General features: G+C 38.2%; 1 protein-coding gene across 1 annotated transcript; it reads left to right on the top strand.

The window, feature by feature from the left end:
* The first annotated feature begins 4,087 nt into the window (after window positions 1-4,087).
* LOC137268072 (uncharacterized) lies at window positions 4,088-16,450 on the top strand. The gene is made up of 3 exons (XM_067802575.1): window positions 4,088-4,499; window positions 6,441-6,657; window positions 8,367-16,450. The coding sequence occupies exons 1-3, from the start codon at window positions 4,195-4,197 to the stop codon at window positions 8,943-8,945; spliced, it is 1,101 nt and encodes a 366-aa protein (XP_067658676.1). The 5' UTR covers window positions 4,088-4,194; the 3' UTR covers window positions 8,946-16,450.
* The last annotated feature ends 3,290 nt before the right edge of the window (window positions 16,451-19,740 follow it).

Consider the following 19,740-nt stretch of genomic DNA (forward strand, 5'->3'; position numbering starts at 1 on the left):
ATAGAACAGTATCAAAATACAAGATGTCGTATATAATGTCAGTGCTAGACCTTGGACACCTGATTGAATTGCTTGTATAGCTAATAACGAATCAGTAAAAATTATTACTTCGTGCTCATTATCTTGTACCCATTATAAAGCTTGAAGTATGGATGTCAATTCTGCTGCAGACACTGACAGATGATCAGTCAATCTAAATCTTTTAGATAAACCAAGATCAGGAATATAACAGGCCCCACCAACATGACCGGTTCTGGGATCCTTTGAAGCATCAGTGTAAATATGAGTAAAATTACTATATATATTTGGTATGAATGTAGTCTTCGGTTAGGATTTTAATAACACTTGGTGACATTTGTTTGTTTACGAGCTCCGATACGTCATGAGAAATCGAGGGTTGTGTCAAAATCCATGGAACCGTTTTAGGTAGAGATTGCGCAGCATTCAGTTGAAGATTGTTCAACTCGTACTGAGATACAAACTGTTGAACAAGTAACCCAAATGGTGGTTTTCCTTGATTCCAACCACACATGACATCTTCCACCCAATCACACAACATATCAGTTGCTGGTTGATACCTATATGAAGCTTCTAAAGATAAATAGTACTTAAGGGCCACTTTAAGACGATGGTATTGCAAAGGAGGTTCTGAGCATTCCACCTGCAAGGCAGCAACTGGTGTAGCAGGAAGGCACCAGTGCATATCCGAAGAGCTTTGGCTTGAACACGATCAAGTTTAGCCAAATGACATTTTGCAGCATTTATGAAAACTTGACAACCGTATTCTAATCTAGACAAAATGAGTGCTTTGTACAAAAGGAGCAAAGACGATTTATCAGCACCCCACTCTGTGGCAGACAGGCTCTTCAGTAAATTGAGAGCTTTAGTGCACTTGATGACATGTAGTTGATGTGGCTGGACCATGTTTTTGATCAAAGATTGCACCCAAGAATATACACAAACAAATATAATAGAACAGAATAGAAACAAATTTTATGTCCTGACCACCAATGTGTAGCTTCAGATTTGGGGGAAGTTTACGTCTTGTGAAGAACATAGCAACTGATTTAGAAGTTGATACCTTGAACCCCCACTTTGAACACCAAAGATCGATAGAATTTAGAGTCGATTGAACAGATTTGTAAACAAACTCAATGTTTCCAAAACGTCTCCAACAAGCACCATCATCTGTAAATTGTGATGCGTCTACATTTGTATATTTAATGGAAGAAATCATTGATCATGATATTAAAGAGCAAAGGTATTATAACACTGTTCTGTGGAGTGCCATTTACAACAATTCGCTTGTCAGACACGTGTTGCCCAATACGAACTTGTATGGTTCGATGAGTTAGGAAGGACTTTATCCACAGTAGCAAACCCCCCTTTACCCCCAACCTTTGCAGTTTAAATAAAAGGCCATTTCTCCATAACATATTATATGCCTTTTCAATATCTGAAAATACACACATCATATACTCTTGGTTTCCTAGGGCTTTCTGCGCTTCATTTTGTAGTCGAACTAGGTCATCTATGCATGAAAGAGTTTTCTTAAACCCACACTGTAGCCTCGCTAATAATTCATTTGATTCTATGTAGAAGATTTGTGACCATCCTTTCCATGAATTTACACAGGTTAGACGTCCTGGGTAACGTTCCAGACTTATGGTGTTTTGTATGTCTTCTAAAGATGAATCTGGCATATGTTCAAAGAGTTCGTAGCATAATTCATGGGCACCAGGAGGTGTACTCTTGCCTTTTGATATTGCAGATTTTAATTCTCCCAGATGGAAGAATAAATCATATTCAGGAAAAGGTTGTAATAAAGAATCTGAATTATTTAGGGATAATCTCATTCTCTAAATATGCGACTTCGTTTCTAAACTGAGTAGAAACGTTTTCATAGCTGCTCACAGCCTCAAACTGATCTGCTAAAAGATTGGCACTTTGAAAAAGAAAAGCACTTTGATCCAAAACAGCAATAGCAGGCCCCCCTAAGTAATTGAAGGAATTACAGCAAATTTGAAGGAATTGCATCTCAAATGTAAACAAACGCAGCCCACTCGCGAAACAATTGCAGCGATATCGGTAATTTAGCGGTAATAACAGAAACACATCGGTCCTATCGGGAGCAATGTCGGTAATACTGGAAACACGATCGTCCATCTTCGGAGATTTTTCGGTCGCGAGCGGAAACTCACGCAGCAAAACATGGCGTCGTTGGAAGAAGCACCCGTCTCGGTGAGATTTGTTTTTAGTTTCTACTATTACATTTTTATACTTATCCATCTTTGACCACCCGTGTTGAATGCGTTTAGGTATGAGGTGTTGTCGGGGCAATAGCTTATGTTTTTAGGAAAAGATTGTCACTGCAGAAGAGTGTCACAAGTCATGCCCCTGGAGATTGTTTACATCTGAACATCGAAGTCGTGCCGATGATTACGAACATCATGAACGTGCGCCATGAAGAAGTTTATGAGCCATAATTTTTCTTGCTACGAAGTGCAATTGACAAATTTAAACACATTTTACAAAAAAATGATGTTATATCTGGCGCACGTTCGTAATCATCGGCACGACCTCGATGTTCAGATGTAAACAAACTACAGGGGCATGACTTGTGACGCTCTCCTAGAGTGACTATCTTTTCCTAAAAACATAAGCTATTGCCCCGACAACACCTCATACCTAAACGCATTCAACACGGGTGGTCAAAGATGGATAAGTATAAAAATGTAATAGTAGAAACTAAAAACAAATCTCACCGAGACGGGTGCTTCTTCCAACGACGCCATGTTTTGCTGCGTGAGTTTCCGCTCGCGACCGAAAAATCTCCGAAGATGGACGATCGTGCAATTGTTTCGCGAGTGGGCTGCGTTTGTTTACATTTGAGATGCAATTCCTTCAAATTTGCTGTAATTCCTTCAATTACTTAGGGGGGCCTGAATAGGGGATCTATTGTGGTTCCCACTAATCCCTTTTACTTTGGCCAAAATAGAAGACAAGGGAGTATGCCAGCTTATTGTAGATATATATGAACGCCAACTGCTGCGTGTAAAGATCGTACAAGTTGGAATTCAGAAATTTTTTTGCGAAAGTCTTCTAAGTCAAACGGTAAGAATGTCCTGGGAAGTCGGTTATAGGCCTTTTATCGAGCTGTATCAGCTTTGTCACAATCCTTATTCCACCAATACTGAGTATTTCGAGTATTTGGCTTTCCAGAAGTTTTACTAATAATCTCTTTCTGAGATTTAAGTCAGAGAGAAAGTTAGATTATAATTTGAGCTTCCAATGTCATCTGTAAGCAGATCACACGTTATTTCATTTGAACAAAGTTCAACAAATTTATACTAATTTGCAGACTTAAATCTCCGTCTGGAAATTCCTAGTGCAGGTGTCCGAAGAGGTTTAAATGACTTATCAGTGAAAACTGGAAAGTGATCACTCCCCAGACTGTCATTTTGATAAACACCCCACTGACATTTGTGTGATATAATACAGGCGAAACAAAGGTAAGATCCAATGCTGAGAAAGTAAAGTTACCAGTATTTATACGGGCCATTTCGCCAGGGTTTAGCACTATCAAACCTAATCAACTATGAAACCGGTGTCATCCAAAAGATTTTCTACAACTTGACCAGCATGATTTGTACGCCTGCTCCCCAACAATACATTATGACTATTAAAATCACCACATATCAAAACTGGTGTAGCTACAGAATTTGTCAGCATTTTTTATTATCATCTAAAGATGTCATACCATTGCTGTATATATTTCCAATGGTTAGGAATTTCCACAGCATTAATTTGCCTCAAAATTAAGTTTCGGCAAGGTATGGCTATTATATGTTAAATCCTATTTAGCGAAAATAGCACAACCACCACGTTTGGGATTTCTAGTCTAAGGATCATACTCAATGCGGCCTGTTCGTACGCAAACATAACCATTAATTTTGAACTTACACTCAGGACAGAGAAAGGTTTCTTGAATGCGTATTGCATCCGGTTTGAATTCTAGTTTTCCAAGAAACGCCTTATGCTGAGGACCGTGTGCAACAAAACCCTGTGTATTACGGTCTGCATTACTTCCCCTTCGAACCACCAGATGGCAGCCGTGATAATTGCCGCCATTGTTACGGAAATCGATACACATCTGTCAAAATAAGGCGACGAAAGTCGCAGAAAACTGCCAAAATGACTTGTGATTTGCCATGTGTTTCTTACATGGCACTTTACATAATATCTATGCACATTGTGAACAGCAATTCGCGTAGCTCTACAGGCTCCAACCACTGGAAACTGAACCCAATAGAAGGGAAAGTTGTACAGGCATCGGACGAAATGACAGTCCGGGGTACGAAGCAAGACGATGACGCTCTAATGGATATTTTGACCAACAAGATTTATGAAAATGGAGAATGGAGAGTTGAAACAAAAGTAGATAAGAAACTGTCGTGTAGTTCCCCTACATGTGATTCTGGATCGTCAGATACAACGGGGTATGAATATTTTCTCCACGTGTCCTGTTTTCGTTCAAGGATCCAACACAAATATGTGAATGAATTTGCACTTTTACGAGAATGAACAGCCAGTTAATGCTAAAAACCAATATATGATGCGACCATTCAATACATTCTCAACTTATTAAACCTTCTAACTGTATTTATTCGGAACATTTACCGTTGTTACACCCATTATTATGTGAATCACTCCAGGAACCATATTGTATGTTTACATTTGAAACTGAGGAAATGACTCGCACATATACAACACAGTGTTGTAAACTACCCAAAACTTCAGCCAGACAACTGGTCCAGTAACACTCAAAAGTTACCAGACCGGTTGTAATGTTGACAGTCCATACTTTTCTGGATTAAGAAAATAATAAGAAGGTAAATGAGAAGTAAGAAACTGGTTAATGTTTTCAAATCAAGGCTGGAGTCCTTATACTCAAAGTCAGATTCGTCCAAGACCATTGGGCATGCAACTTTTTAAAGCTGTCCAGCTGATCACAAAACATACTGTCCCTGGCGAGAGTTTGCAGTGCTGTGTAATGTGAAATAATCTGGCAGTCAAACTAACATATCTGCCTGCCATTTCTAACTATGGTAGTTGGTTGTATGCTTTGTTTTATATATGCAAATTGATAAACCCGTAGACTGTTTGACCTTTGCACGCATGGTTCTAAGAACAGGGTGAGGGACAGGGCTAAGATTAGTGGTGCACACAGTGAAAATGTATGAATGACAAGATCTCAGAAAATGAGAAGTAAATCAGATTTGACAGATGCCTTTGGCTGCTTTTATGAAAATATATTGTAGGCAACTGATCTGCCCCCAAAATAATGAGATATTGAATTATCATCAAGTCACACAAATTCACACAATACGTAACTTTGTTCACCCATTTTGAATGGTAATTTTCACGATACGTAACAAGTTACGATATTTGCAGTTTTGATCCTCTGGCAACAGCGCTTTCATTTGTTTGGATTGGAAAGTGCTTCATGTCAAGTTGCCAAACATAAGTTACACTTCATATTCAGCAAAAAACTGCTTTTTAACCCTAGATCAATAATGTAACTATATCAGCTCAAATAAAATGTAAACAGTATTAATTTCACACGTTGTAAATTGACAGCACACATGTCTACTGCATGTTTATGGTGCAGGTCTAAATGTCACATGTCCGTGATATCCTTGTCAAAATTGAAAACTTAAATAAGGGTCATATCTTATCGAAAAATTATAACTTTTTGAGAACTTCTGTCAATTTCTATTTCTAATTTCTCATTGATATTTGCTACTTGCGCACAATGCACCCACCCAACATTTACGTTTCTGCACTCAAGTTAATGTTGTGCGTCAACATTCTGAGTTTGGGTGCCGCTGTCATGATGAGCCTGAAGAATAACCCTGCATAATACTTATAAATAAGTTGAATATTTGTGACTTTTCATAGTTTTTAAAAGCATTAAAACACAAAATGAATGTTTCATGGGCATAAATACCATGAAATTACTTTCGACTGCTCTCTGAATTTGACACAAAAGATTGTCCATACAAGTCATTCTCATCCTGTTTACGCAATAAACCAGCCTATCATATGATAAAGCTTAAATGATGTAGTGTGATGTAGCTTTCTGGGTCAGTTGTGTTGACAGTGAGATGGTGGTCATGCTGAGATTGTGAAAAGCAGCAGAAATACCTAGATTTCAGAAATGTTTGACATAAATAAACAAGTTTGGAGGTAAGAGATTTGATATTATGAATATTACTTAAAAAATTCAGCAACAGTTCTTAAGTGATCAAACTTCAGTGACATGAGGATATTGTAATATCTAATGTGCACAATAGATTGTCCATCATGATTATAACTGGCATTTCAATGCTATAAAAAAAATAATTCAAACCCTAAACGTACATATTATTTTTTTTCAGTATAGAGAAAAAAATTCCTGCAAAAAGAAAAAAATTAACATGTGGGAAGGCAGTAAACACAACACAATATGACCACCTGCGGGGAATAGCGAACAGGAAGGAACATAACCATATACCTGAACCTGAAGTGGCCATGATTTTCAAAAAGAAAGGAAGTCGAACGTCAGAGGTGGATGTTAATGAGCTTGAGGAACGTTTATGGAAATCAAAAAAAGAGGTAAGAAAACAACATGTCCAACTGAAGTGACTGAAGTGATTGGTTATCAATGAAAGTCGGTTGAAGTATTTTGTAATAATATTTTCTAATATGATATCATGCTCTTATTGACTTAACAACTTCTGGAGGACCTTTGCTACAAAAGAATTCATATCATAAATATACAGCACTCAGCATAATGAATTACGTTTTCATACTTTTGCTAACAAAATTATATTATCTTGTGCACTTCTGTGCTGAAGTAAGCTTTGTTTTGGGGCAATTTTCTAATTTCTGTTGTTTGAGATTTGTGTGGCAGAAGTATTCCAAGATGAACAAACTAAAGCACTGCATAGAAGAATGCAAAAAGTGATAAAGCAGTTTCCCCAAGCTGGAGTCAAAATGTTTGTCACGCTGTGACTCAGCATATCTGGATACATGTTTACATCACGTCATGGGGTAGTAAAACACATCAGGAGTGGCTTGTTTACAGTGATGATTACGATGATAAGGCTGGAATACAGCTGAACAAACTGCTGAAAGAGACAGGAAACAACACTAACTTTTTATCTTGTCTTGCACAACAAACTTCAAAATTAATGTAGCCTAATTCTGTGCAGACCTCGGTGCAGGTCAGCCAAAAAGATGTGGTCTGGGCTCTGCTTCACAAAATCCCCGTAAGCCAGAGATCTCGTAACTTTTCTCATAGCATTCGTACCTGCTATAGTGTAACATAGTAGAAGTGCTGCAAGAAAAGACCTTAGACTTATGGGGGCCAGGCTTGTTGATCAAATAGATAGTGAGTCCTTGCAACCAAGTGATATATATTGATGTCCAGGATATCAATCACTGGATTGTCTGGTCCATGTTTGATTACTTTCAGACCACTGTCAATTTGTAGGGGCGTTTGTAATCAAACATGAAACAAGCACATTTAATCAAAAGCTGTGGTACGAGTTCCCCAACAGCTAGCATATTTAGGTCCTCAATACTAAATGATCTGTTGAAAGTCACATAAATATTTACATGTAATAGCTCTATTGATTAAGTGTGTCGGTTATCTCTCAAATCGCTAGTCTCTGCTTTGCCAAGATTTATCCTTGTTTGTGTTTCTTTGATGCTCGATAACATCTGTTGTTTTCTTGATTATCACATGAACAACATTTGTAGCATGTTACTAACAGTGCTTGGATTTACGTAAAAACATGTATGTTTCATGCAAACACATGTAGATGTCATGCATGATATTTTCTACACATTCTGCACACAAACCATTTTGTGTTCTCGGAACAAGTAACCGAAAAACATTTTCTGGCTTGACATGCATGTACAGTGTATGCACATGCTTATGTAAGATTCTTGGGACTATGTATTTTTAGGATGTCTTATGGCTGTATTTTATTTGCTACTGCCATCACTGGATTAACCTAATGACTTTGATATAAACACAAGTCATTATTAAACACTGTCTGTGTGATGTAAGGTATGATGGTCTAGCCGAGTGGTTAATGCATTTGCCAAAGACCACGGTTTGTTCCCCTACATATGTTCATTGTGTGAAGCCCATTTGTGGTGTCCCCCACTACATTATTCCTGGAATATTGTTAAAACCTGCATGAAACCATTCTCACTGTATGATGCATGATTCTGTCATAAAACTCACAGATGTTTATTATCATGTGCTGATTGATACTATGAAATATTGCTGAAATTTTCTTTCTCTTTTTCAGAAGCCAAATTCTGTACAAGTTTTCAACCAGATTGGAAACTTTTGGAGAATTAAGGGCAACACACAACTCTCAATTGAATGTTTTCGTAAAGCTTTATCATTATCACCGAACAACGCTGACGTTTTGTTGAACCTTGCACGAGTTCTTTTTAATCTTCAATACCTCGACGATGCCATCTTCCTGACAAGGAGATCCCTCGTCATGCAAAGCCCTGAACAGAACTCTTGGTTACAACATTTCACATTAGGTGAAATTTTAAAAGCATACGGACATTTCCAGGAAGCTAGTCTTCACTTCGGTCACGCTTTAGAACTAAATCCTGGGTTCCAGCCAGCACAGGCGCACCTCCGAGAGATGGAAGGAGCCCCCAGCCCTTCCGTCACACAGTATACTCTTTTCATTATACTATTCCTTGTGCTGGGGGTACTTTTCGGGGTCATTACATCCATCGAAGCAAATTTTGACGATTGTCCCGAAGTTGTTAAAACACAGCGCCATTTCAACAGAGCAATGGCGATGAGGTCCATCAAGCTTGGTATCAACCCACGGCTAATTCGGATGAGGAAGCTGAACTGCTGAGACACCCATATGTGTTGGGGATGGAGGTGGAAGCTGTTCCCATGGTGATGGCATCTCCATTGTCTTGGGCACATTGCTGCATGTTAGGGTAGAGACATTTTGCAGTTCCATATTAAGTATTTTGGTATATAAATATTATAGGAAAAAACATGCAAGCATTGTTTGATATGTATGCTTGTGGTACAACTTGCGAATCAACTTAAGAAAATACTTATTTGTCTGATTTGATTTACAAATTATCTTGATTAACTCGACAAAACTGGTTTGTCATATTCTACCCATCAATAGTTAAGATGTAAAGTTTAAACGCAGTAGCTTGCTTCAATCAACTGATGTAAACTAGATTTTTTAAAACATTCTTATTGTTTCAAGGTACTATTTACACATGAATCGATGCATTGAAAAACAATTTTAACATGGAAAATATTGGCATGAGGTCAATAAATGATGAAACTAAGTGAAAATTTGCTAATTATTAATAAAAGTTGACACCAAAACGTAGCTGTTCACATGCATGACATTAGCACATTTGCAGCAATTTGATGCATGATGCACATGCAGTTGATCTGTAAAAGGCTTTTGGTTATTTCCCTCAAGGTTGTGGAGACATTCTTCAATGTAACCAGATAATGTATAGTGAGAGTTAGGTGAATCTAAACTTATGATGGGTAGTGTATATATGCTACTCCCAAAATGTTAAGGACAACCAACTGTTTTTTTATCAATGTAGAGTATTATGGTAATAATATGAAAGAAATGAGTGATCCCTAGTTAGTCTGAGTAGTGTGAAAGGTATATGGACTCACCGAGAACATATTAATAAACTCTGCTGATCAGCAAGCCCTCATTTCTAGGTCTGACCAGACGCCAGTAGTTTTACTCAAGCTTGCAACGTATGTCAGTAAGATTCCCATATCAACATTACTATCCGTCCGAGGTCATGCTGATACTGTTCAAAGGTATGTATTGATCTTATGGATACTTATTGAAACCATTCCGACTTTCTCACTAGACCAAAGTACCAGGAAGTGGACAATAATTAGTGGCCCTGTCTGAATTTCACCCTTCCAAAATAACAATCATGGATTTACTTACCTATCAATACAAAATTCAGTGGCCAGTAGGGTCACTGAACACTTATCATTTTGCGGTCCTCATAAATTTTTACTAGCCGTGAACCTCAAGCCCAGCATGCTTTTTGCTCACTGCATATTAATTGGTAATGATGAAATGTTAAGAACACAAACCTCAAACCCAGTAATGGGCAAAAAAGTATTAAGTTCCCATTATGCCAGACAGAGGAACTTAGTTTGGAGACCAAGATAAACAAAAAATATTTATAAGGCTTTATTTTTTACTATAGCACACTCACACACAACAAAAAACTTGTGTCCTGTTGCCCAGTTGTTGGTAAGCTTTGTAATTGGTTTTGGGATTTGGTTATAGTCTCACAACTGATGATTGATTCATTATGACCGATCAATCATAGAAAATAATTGGTTTGCGTCATTAATGAAACTCTCTTGGTTACGTTTGTTAATGCACAAAAGTATGTAGAAAAAACATACTTATTAAGATGTTTTTGCAAATTTCACAAAATGTATTTACAAATTTCACATCTTGAAGGATGACTAACATGTTAGAAACATGTCGATTCGATTGTTTCAGTTAATCAGATCACAACTAATGATAAAGGTATTGTTATCTTGAAATCCTGATTTGGTTATGGCTTTGTGGAATCAAGCCCTTGCTTTGGTATTTTATGATAAACTGAAAACCATATAGTTCAAGCAAGGGCATCTCAGTTGTGTCCATAGCAACAGCTGGGAAGGAAGAGGTCACCCAAACTGACAATAGGTGTTCATTTCACACTGAAAAAATTTATCACAATATCTGATCTGGAAACAGATGTCACGTGTGATCTGATCGTCCTCACTCAGACAAATAAGTATTTTCTATTATAAGTTGCACAGCTGGTGTGTAGCATGTTGGTTGTAGTAAGAACTGACTGGAGACAAATAGTAGGGAATTTCCATATTGGAATCTGGTCTGTACGTAGAGGTATTTCAGATGACACTCAATTCAGAAATCCGAACTGTCATTATGTACTTCTTTTGAAAACATCACTTGAAATATACAAATTATTTGAAAACATTGCTTGTAAAATGTAAGTTATTGTCAGGATACAAGTCTCACTTATGGTTTTTAACCCCTCTAGTCAGCTCGCTGTCATGACACCTGTTCAGATTGTGGATGTGTGCAAATATTTGAAATGAGGAAAAAAGATAATAACTTAATACCTAAGCTCTTTTCCTCAAACTGACTGTATACAGTATTTATTTTTCTGGTTTCGACCCATTAACCTTTGTAATGAGACAACATGAAGGATACATTATTTGTTTGTTAGCGTATCTCTCTGGACAGTTAACATACTGTCCAGTCAAGTGGTTATTACATTTCTTTTGAAGCAGTTACTCTGTCTACTTACAATGTAATTAAACGTAGTCTGAGCTCACACACTATTCCTTGGGGAGTTGTTTCCCTTGGTTTGACTGATTGTGGGGAGGAGATTTTGTTTTTCAGAATCATCAAATGTTTCATCTTGGTTTTGTACCTCTTGGTATATGGATGTTATTGAGTCAGACCTATTACTTCTTGTCTAACAGATGAACCAACTCTAAACTGTTTTATATGTAGACTGTTTGAAAAGAATTGTTTTAAATTCGGTGTTTGATATACCTGGTTAAAATATACATGTTTTTAATTTCAAAATCCTTTTCAACAATTTTATTTTGACGTGAATGTTAAACCTCAAATCAAACATTTGTGTTTTCAATTCCACAGAAAAAGAAACAAAACATGTCTGAACTTGAGGTTACGGCATGATAGGTGAAATAGTTAAAGTGATGAAATTCATCAAGTCAACTTGTCATGGTTGAATCCGCAGTTAAGCCAAGTATTTTTCTTACTCTATATTTCTGAATATTTTTTTACCAATGGTTAAGACTGCCAAATACCTAGGATTCAACAGCAGAGTTGAAGTCAGAGGGCCCCTTACAATGAAGCAATTTCAGCGCAACAGTCGTCTATGTTAAATCCGAGAGTTACAGTATTCTTGGTGCGACACTTGCTGTGTCCAGTGAGGCCAATGTCTTTAGATTCACATCTGTTCATTCTTTAATATGTTCCAGTGACCCTGGTAACAATGATCAGTATCCATGGTAACATCATACCATGCTCTAAAGAAATATTTTTGTACTTAATCATTATGTTAGGCCAGATCAAAGGTAGATAGCTCTGCAGAGGCCATGCCTCTCTCGTTCTTTCTTGTTTCAGCCTTTGAGGTCTGTGTTGAAGTATCAACGAGTTTCATCTGTTGTCAGTATTTCCCATGTTTAATCTAACATCCAGGATATGGAAATGACATACTTCAGGCCCTGATTTCTGGTATTAAACTTTAGTCTGAGTTTTGACTTAAGTTAGAGGTTTTACTCAAATTTGAGAAAACGCTTTTCCCAGAATCAACTGAAATCGATTGTAAACTGAAACATAATTTGACTTTGATGAATAGAATGTGTAAGTTGTTTGGATGTTTATATTTGAAAAAATGCGTCTAAATATTCAGCGATTTCAAATTGTCAAACTCAGTTTGAGATTTGAGCAAGAACTTAAGTTTGTTTTGAGAAATCCGGGCCTGATTCCATAACACTTCTCCAGCCAGAAGGTGTGTTTATAGGTGAAAGACATCAGCACTTGCAGTAGTTTGGGGTTGTAATAATACACTGTCGCACTACGTACATATTGTGACTAGCATGGTATCGTCTATTGATAAGGATGTTGGGTAGCCTAGTTGTTTAAGCATTGTCTTGTCATACCAAAGACCTTGGGCTGATTACACTCATTGGTACGATGTGAGATGCCATTTTTGGTGTCCCCAGTGTTATGGTGCTTGAATATTGCTAAAAGCAGTGAAAACCGTACTCTTCCTTTTCTGTTGATATGATATGCTGCATGTAAATTGAGGATTTCAGGATTTTATTAACATTGTTGAATATGTCTGTGTGTTGAACATCAGAAAGAGCCAGTCATGATGGACACTGCAGTTTCTGAATTGAAACTAATGCTAGAGCAATTTTATTTCATGTTTTATGGATTTTTGTTCTCTGAAAACCTAAAGGCAGGCAGGAAAAAAAATACAAATAAATTTCCAATCAAAGTAATATTCCTTCTAAATACTCAAATTATATTACTTTTGGCAATTTATGAACTGAATATGGGTTAAAAAAAACAACCTAAAAAGTATTTTCTTGTGAGTTTACATTGTTAGCCAATAAACACTTTAGGATTTTAGTTTTTGAGTGGGGAAAATTAATAATTCTTTTCTTATACTTCTTCTACTTTTCAGCCAGTATAAACATTAGGATTTTAGTTTTTGAGCGAGGAAATTTCTTTTTTTTTCTTATTCTTGAAAAAATAAGGCAGGCGGATTCCTTAAAACTTAAAACAAGAAATAAGATTGGTCTGGCGTAAAGTGCGATGTGCACTTGTTGGATGAAGTTCAAGATATCTAACCCTCTATATGGCTGATGGGGACTTTGCCTGGACTGTTTTGGTATTTTGTTCAGGCAGTCATTCAGTCATTCCATTGTGAAAAACTTCAAGGGAAATTGTTCAACCTGGGAGTCCTGATTTCAATCCGTATGTAACTAACAGAAGTTCTATACTTCTATTATGCCAGCAGACTTCCAGAAACCCACTTACAATCACTGAACATGGTTCCTTTAGAAATTGGCCTTTGATTCATATTGTCACCTCAATAACATATCATGTCACAGTGTATGGTTACAGCCCTCACTAGGATTATCAGCCATGGTGGGAGAATTTCCTCAGATACTGCTGTTTTCTTACAGATCTCAATACCAAACTTACCACCATATAATGGTCGGGGTTCATAAATACACAGTTTAGGTCACATTGACCTATTTGCCTTCCATGAGAGCTACTTCAGAGTCTTTGACTGATTTTCGAGCATTTGAGTGTGGCATGACTTTATGATGTTTCTTTGAATTTGTTTTAATGAAGAAAGTTCAATGTATGGGCTGTTTTAATGAAGAGAGTTCTATGTATGGGCTGTAATTTTGATGATTGGAAGAATGTTCTTTAGAGATTTCAGTTTAAACTTTACCATAACTGAGCTTTCTTAAAAAATATGAATGATGCTTAAAGCTTGATCAGTGCCACTTTCTATATGTTTGAAGATCAATCAGGTATTCTCTGTGCAAGGAGCTTCAGGAACATTTTGTGTGCTTTGACACAACGATTGTCACTGTCAAACAAAACTGCGTTCTTGGTGGGCACTGGCTAAATCATCCAAGGAGCAATTTTCTGAATGGAGTTATGTCCCTTGGACAATCCCATTCACACACATTGTAATCCTGGTCAGTTTTATACTATTGGTATCACCGTAGTGGAAGACATCAGAGACCTCTGCTCCTTCCACATTAAGCTGGCATGATGTTTTAGAACTGGGTAACTGTTCAAAGGGCTGTAAAATTGTCTTTACTACAGATACTCGAGACTCATTCAGTTACTTTGGTTGCTTCACGTCATCTCAGTCATATCAGTTGGTAATGGGTAAGATTTTGAAGAGAGCAAGTAGCGATAGGTTTGCTTCTAAATTTACCATAATTCCGTATGAAACAGTTAGATAACCTTTACTTTGGAATGGGAAAATGCATTTTTTTCTTATACGTTCATTTCATTTCGACACACATTGCTCTTAAACAGAGTTTGAGGCGCGAAGGAAATAGGGTGTGTGGAGATATTTCAGATGATGGTTTCTGATGAATGTACACTGTACCAGATGTGACAACAGGGTGCTACAAGGTGGAAGCACTGTTGAAGCAGGTGCTTCCAGGAAGATTTATAATGGATTCACCGCAACACTAAGATGTGAATGTTGAAAACCTGTTCTTCACTAAACCTGTCAACGTCCGCTAAGTGAAACCTTAATTGTATGGAGGGCAGTTGGATAATGTAGTGGTACGTGTTCGCTCATCACGCAGAAGACCCGGGGTCGATTCCCTGCATGGGTACAATGTGTTCCAGTATTGCTGGAATCTGGCGATGAGTGTCATGAAAACTAACACCTATTTTCCAGGCTTTTCCTGTGAGGGTCTGCTTGGATTAATGAGGTCTCACTGTATTCAGTGTGCTAGGACATAAAAAAACAGCAAAACTGCGAAGTCAGCTCACTGAAATATTAAGTTTATTGACAAAGTGCCACATTCTTATAATTTTGTGGTTTGCAACGTTTGGTTACATTTCCGAAACAATTTTTATTTAATGACGGTAAAATTGCTCAATTGAAGCCATTTTTATTTCTGATTTTAGGAAGGCCCATTCTGTAAACCCAAATCCAAAATTTGGTCCCTGGCGACCATGCTAGAATATGATGTTTTATCGTCTGTCAGTATTGCTATGCCTGTCATCTATTGTCTTATCCTGGGAATTGTGCAGACCCTCGCCCTGCATTGCCACACCCCTGATTACAGGCAGTAACCATGGAAACAGGTGGATGTTCACTGTGGCATAACTTCTGTATATTTGTTGGTTAAATGTTAAACTTGTATACAATTCTTTGATATCATGTTTTTCCAAAAGACACTATTTTTAGTTGATTGACAAGTAATAGCTTCAGTTTAGTTTCAGTGTTGGAAGTCATGATCAAGATTTCATGAGCAGGTGTAAGATAAATATTGTTACAGTTGAAAGAGTCAGTTGAGAGAAGACAATATTTGTTGAAGTTTTATTTGCAAAGTAATGGGTTACCAGTTTATTGCCAGTATTCAGATGTATTGAGTTTGACATTTACTTTCATGCCATTCATTTCATGAATAAAACATTTCATGACTACATGATGCAGAACTAGCACTACATAGTAACTAGAGGTACATAGTCATGTCCTTTGTTATCTGCCATCAGCCATCAGCGTGGCCAGTGTCCAAATCGAAACAAGATTGTTTTGATGCTGAAATATGTTAAAGGTTGTTAAAAAATATTCCAAGGGATCTGCATATCAGATGTTAAGTAATTACACACTTGCACTTATACTACTAATAGTTAGGATTCTTTCATATTGCCACACTTAATCTTTAAGCTGTGTGACAATTTAATTATAGTGATGTGAAAGAATCCTATGTTCTTTATCCTATTGTGAGTAGTATATTTGTATACTCTCGATTCTTCCTCATGGGAATATTCCTGTAGGTACTATAATAAATTTTATTTAAATACTAATTTGGTCTTAAGGTGCAGTTGATCTGTGCTGGAGGAACTTGCAGGTGACCATCTTCCCGGTAAAGTCAGTGCCAAAGTAATATCTCCACTCTTATACATTAGGTATGTCTTCACCTGGTAGCAGCCATTCTGTTACACGTATTTCGTGAATACCAATATGTGTATCTTAAGTATCTTGCATTCAAAGATAAAATATGTTGAAAGTTGTTGTGGTTGTTCTTTGTTGTTCTTTCCAGGCGGTCTGGTTTCACCTGTCTTCATAACAGTGATGATAGGGTCAGCATCCCATGCATGTCGTAAGAGGGGACAAACGGGACCAGACTCGTTGACGTGGTTGACACATGCCATCGGATCCCAACTGCGTAGATCGATGCTCATGGTGTTAATCACAGGATTGTCTGGTCCAGTGTCGATTTTTTATCGTCTGCTTTGAAGGGCCGGTCTTCACGAAGTATTCGTAAGGTGTAGGAGATCGTTGCTTCCATCCTTTGCCATGGATTTTGAAGCGTTGAGGGACATTGGCTGTTGGAAGGTGCCGATTTCCATTGGTTTAGGGAAAGAGGGGAAAAGGGATTAAAATTGTGATCTTCAATTTCCGTTATACGAGTAGGCTATTCCTGGATTTGGAGAGTATAGGTTTACGTCCTTCATGACATCCATGGCTACAAACTGCATTTGCTACCTAAAAGTAGATACTTTCGCGTAGACCAGAGTATATTGAATAGCAAAGAAAAAGTTTCGATAAAATAAAATCTCTTTAAAGTAAGTGCTCCTGTTCATGTCATTTATTTAAAAAAATACATAACAAAAATACAGTTGCGTTTCTTCTGCTGAATAGTATAGATTGTGGTGGGTTGGTTCTATTTGTTCAGCGAACGAATTCTTGCCTTACCATGTTAGACATTTTGAAGCAGCATTATGTTCGTATGTGACAGTTAGGCACGCACCTGAAACCCTTCTGAGCTGCCCCGGCCTGATAGCCTGTATATATGAACAATCACCTTGTTATTTCCATCAATTCACAGTGCGGTCAAATTTAGCATCTGTTATATTTGGGATCTCACTTTGCAGTTAAGTACAGATTCTAGCACTTTTGTATGGTTTGTTGGCGTTACCGGCGTTATCTGTGGAAGCCCTTCCTTCTATAATTAGAGGGGCAATGGGGTAGCCTAGTGGTTAAAGCGTTCGCTCGTCACGCCGAAAACCCGGGTTCGATTCCTCACATGGGTACAAAGTGTGAAGCCCATTCCTGGTGCTCCCCCTCGTGATATTGCTAGAATATTGCTAAAAGCAGCGTAACACAATGCTCACTCACCTTTTCATAACGTACCTTTTAAAGCAAATTGTGTGAATGTTTTGTGTTTTCTGTAGTAAAAGACATGCTTTTGTACTTCAAAAGAATGCATCATCACTAATTTTCATCTCGTGAAAAGTCGATCCTGGTTACTGTCTGGTGCTTTCCCCTCGAAGCTTTGGTACCAATTTGACGTTATTAATTTTCTTTCAGAACTATGGACATCAAAGTCATTGAGTCAGGTGTTCCCGTAACTCCATTTCGCCAGTGTCAAGTCAGTCAGTGTCAAGTCCAAAAGAACCACGTTTTTACCGCTTGACAAGTATTAGATGAGCCACGATCTGACAAATAACCCCAATTTGCATATATGGGAACGCACTCCGGAACATTCCATTTGTAACAAGAAGGAAACAGGTTGTCCTTGAAAAGTTCAATAACCGCGTGCGAATCGTGATTTGGTGGTGTTTTGCTGAACTAAATCGCTCTACGAGACACGTGTTGAACAGCAGCGGTGTTGATTTCACCCCACGGTCAGCATGTATTGCTTAATCGCCAGTCCACCTGTAGCAACAAAGTGTATTCGTCCAGATTACTTGTCCCGCCTTCTTGACACAAACGCGTTCACTGCGCTCATCTACTACTTGTCAAGCAGTATGTGTGAATCTTGTATGAAGACATTCACAGTAATCACCTGCAGCTATAAAAATGCTTCCAATATTCCTAGAAGGATATGTATGCTCACCATGATCAATGCCATTTTTACCAGTCAATGTAGACAGACAATCAAACCAGAAAAAACAACCAGTATAATGTTAAATATACACCTTCCTACTCGTACATTCTTTTCAGTTTTGTTATGTTTCAGTATAAATGTATTGCATAAAGGTGTTACAAAGGTGTTACACTGATAGTAACTGATAATAACTGAACAACGAAAAAAAAAACACCAAAAAATCTATGGATAGACACAAACGTGCAATTACATGAAAAAATGACGTCTTCACACTGTAACACGCTGGTTTTCGACCCTATCACGTCGAAGGACATAAAACTTTAAACTCACAACGTGTGTGTGTTTGTGTGTTTGTTTGTGTGTGTGTGTGTGTGTATGTGTGTGCGCGCGCACACAACAGTGCGACTAGGCAACACGGTGTTTGATAAAGTTAGAGTTAGATTCAAAATCGATAAGAGTTCGATATTTTTTAAACAAAATGAAACAAGTTTGTTACAATCAGCTTCGTGGGCTGGAGTAAAGTCTGATGTTTTACTGTCTAGCGAGAAAACGTTATAGTTGCTACCTCTGTGCCGCGGTCCATCATTTTTTCTGTTTGTCACGGGCAACGCCTGTCCCTGAACATTGTTACTGACCAAAAGAATGAAATAAAGTAAATGGACAGTTTTGAACTAAAGGAAGGGAGCTAACTCGTGTTCCCTTCTTGTCTTCCTGTCGGAACATTGTTACCCTTTGACGTTATGAAAACCAGGCTTTTGTAATTATAACGCTCACGCGCGTCAGAGACACGTAAACAGCCTACTCTTACTGCTGGTAGTACTCTCCGACCGGCCTATTCCTGGTACTGCTAGTACTGTCTCCTCCGCCTACTCATGATACTTGAAGTACTCTCTCCACCGTCTACTCAGGCTACTGATAGTACTCCCCGACCAGTCTACACGTGCTATTTGTAGTAATGTCCGATCAGCCTACTCGTGCTACTGTCAGTACTCTCTCCACAGCCTACTCGTGCTACTGTCAGTACTCTCTCCACAGCCTACTCGTGCTACTGTCAGTACTCTCTCCACAGCCTACTCGTGCTCCTGGTAGTACTCCCCGACCAGCCTACTCACACTACTGGTAGTATTCTCCGACCGGCCTACTCGTGCTACTGGTAGTACTCTCCTCAGCCTACTCATGCTGCTTGTAGTACTGTCCAACCAGCCTACTCATGATACTGGGACTGCTCCTCGATCAGCCTACTCATGACTCTTCGACCAGCCTACTCATGATACTTTAAGTACTCTTCGACCAGCCTACTCATGATACTGGGAGTACTCTCTCCGCAGCCTACTCATGCAGCTGGTAGTACTCTCCGACCAGCCTACGGATGATACTGGTAGTACTGTTGCGACCAGCCTATTCACGATACTTGTAGTACTCTTCGACCAGCCTACTCATGATACTGAAAGTACTCTTTCTGTAGGGGT

Source organism: Haliotis asinina, chromosome 16 (genome assembly GCF_037392515.1).
Source record: "Haliotis asinina isolate JCU_RB_2024 chromosome 16, JCU_Hal_asi_v2, whole genome shotgun sequence".
In the NCBI taxonomy this organism is placed as follows: Eukaryota; Metazoa; Mollusca; class Gastropoda; order Lepetellida; family Haliotidae; genus Haliotis; species Haliotis asinina.

Coding starts and splice junctions, on each gene's coding strand:
- LOC137268072 (XM_067802575.1), top strand. CDS start 4,195: ATGACTTGTGATTTGCCATGTGTTTCTTACATGGCACTTTACATAATA. Junction 4,500..6,440: donor GGATCGTCAGATACAACGGG/GTATGAATATTT, acceptor ATTTTTTTTCAG/TATAGAGAAAAAAATTCCTG. Junction 6,658..8,366: donor TATGGAAATCAAAAAAAGAG/GTAAGAAAACAA, acceptor TCTCTTTTTCAG/AAGCCAAATTCTGTACAAGT.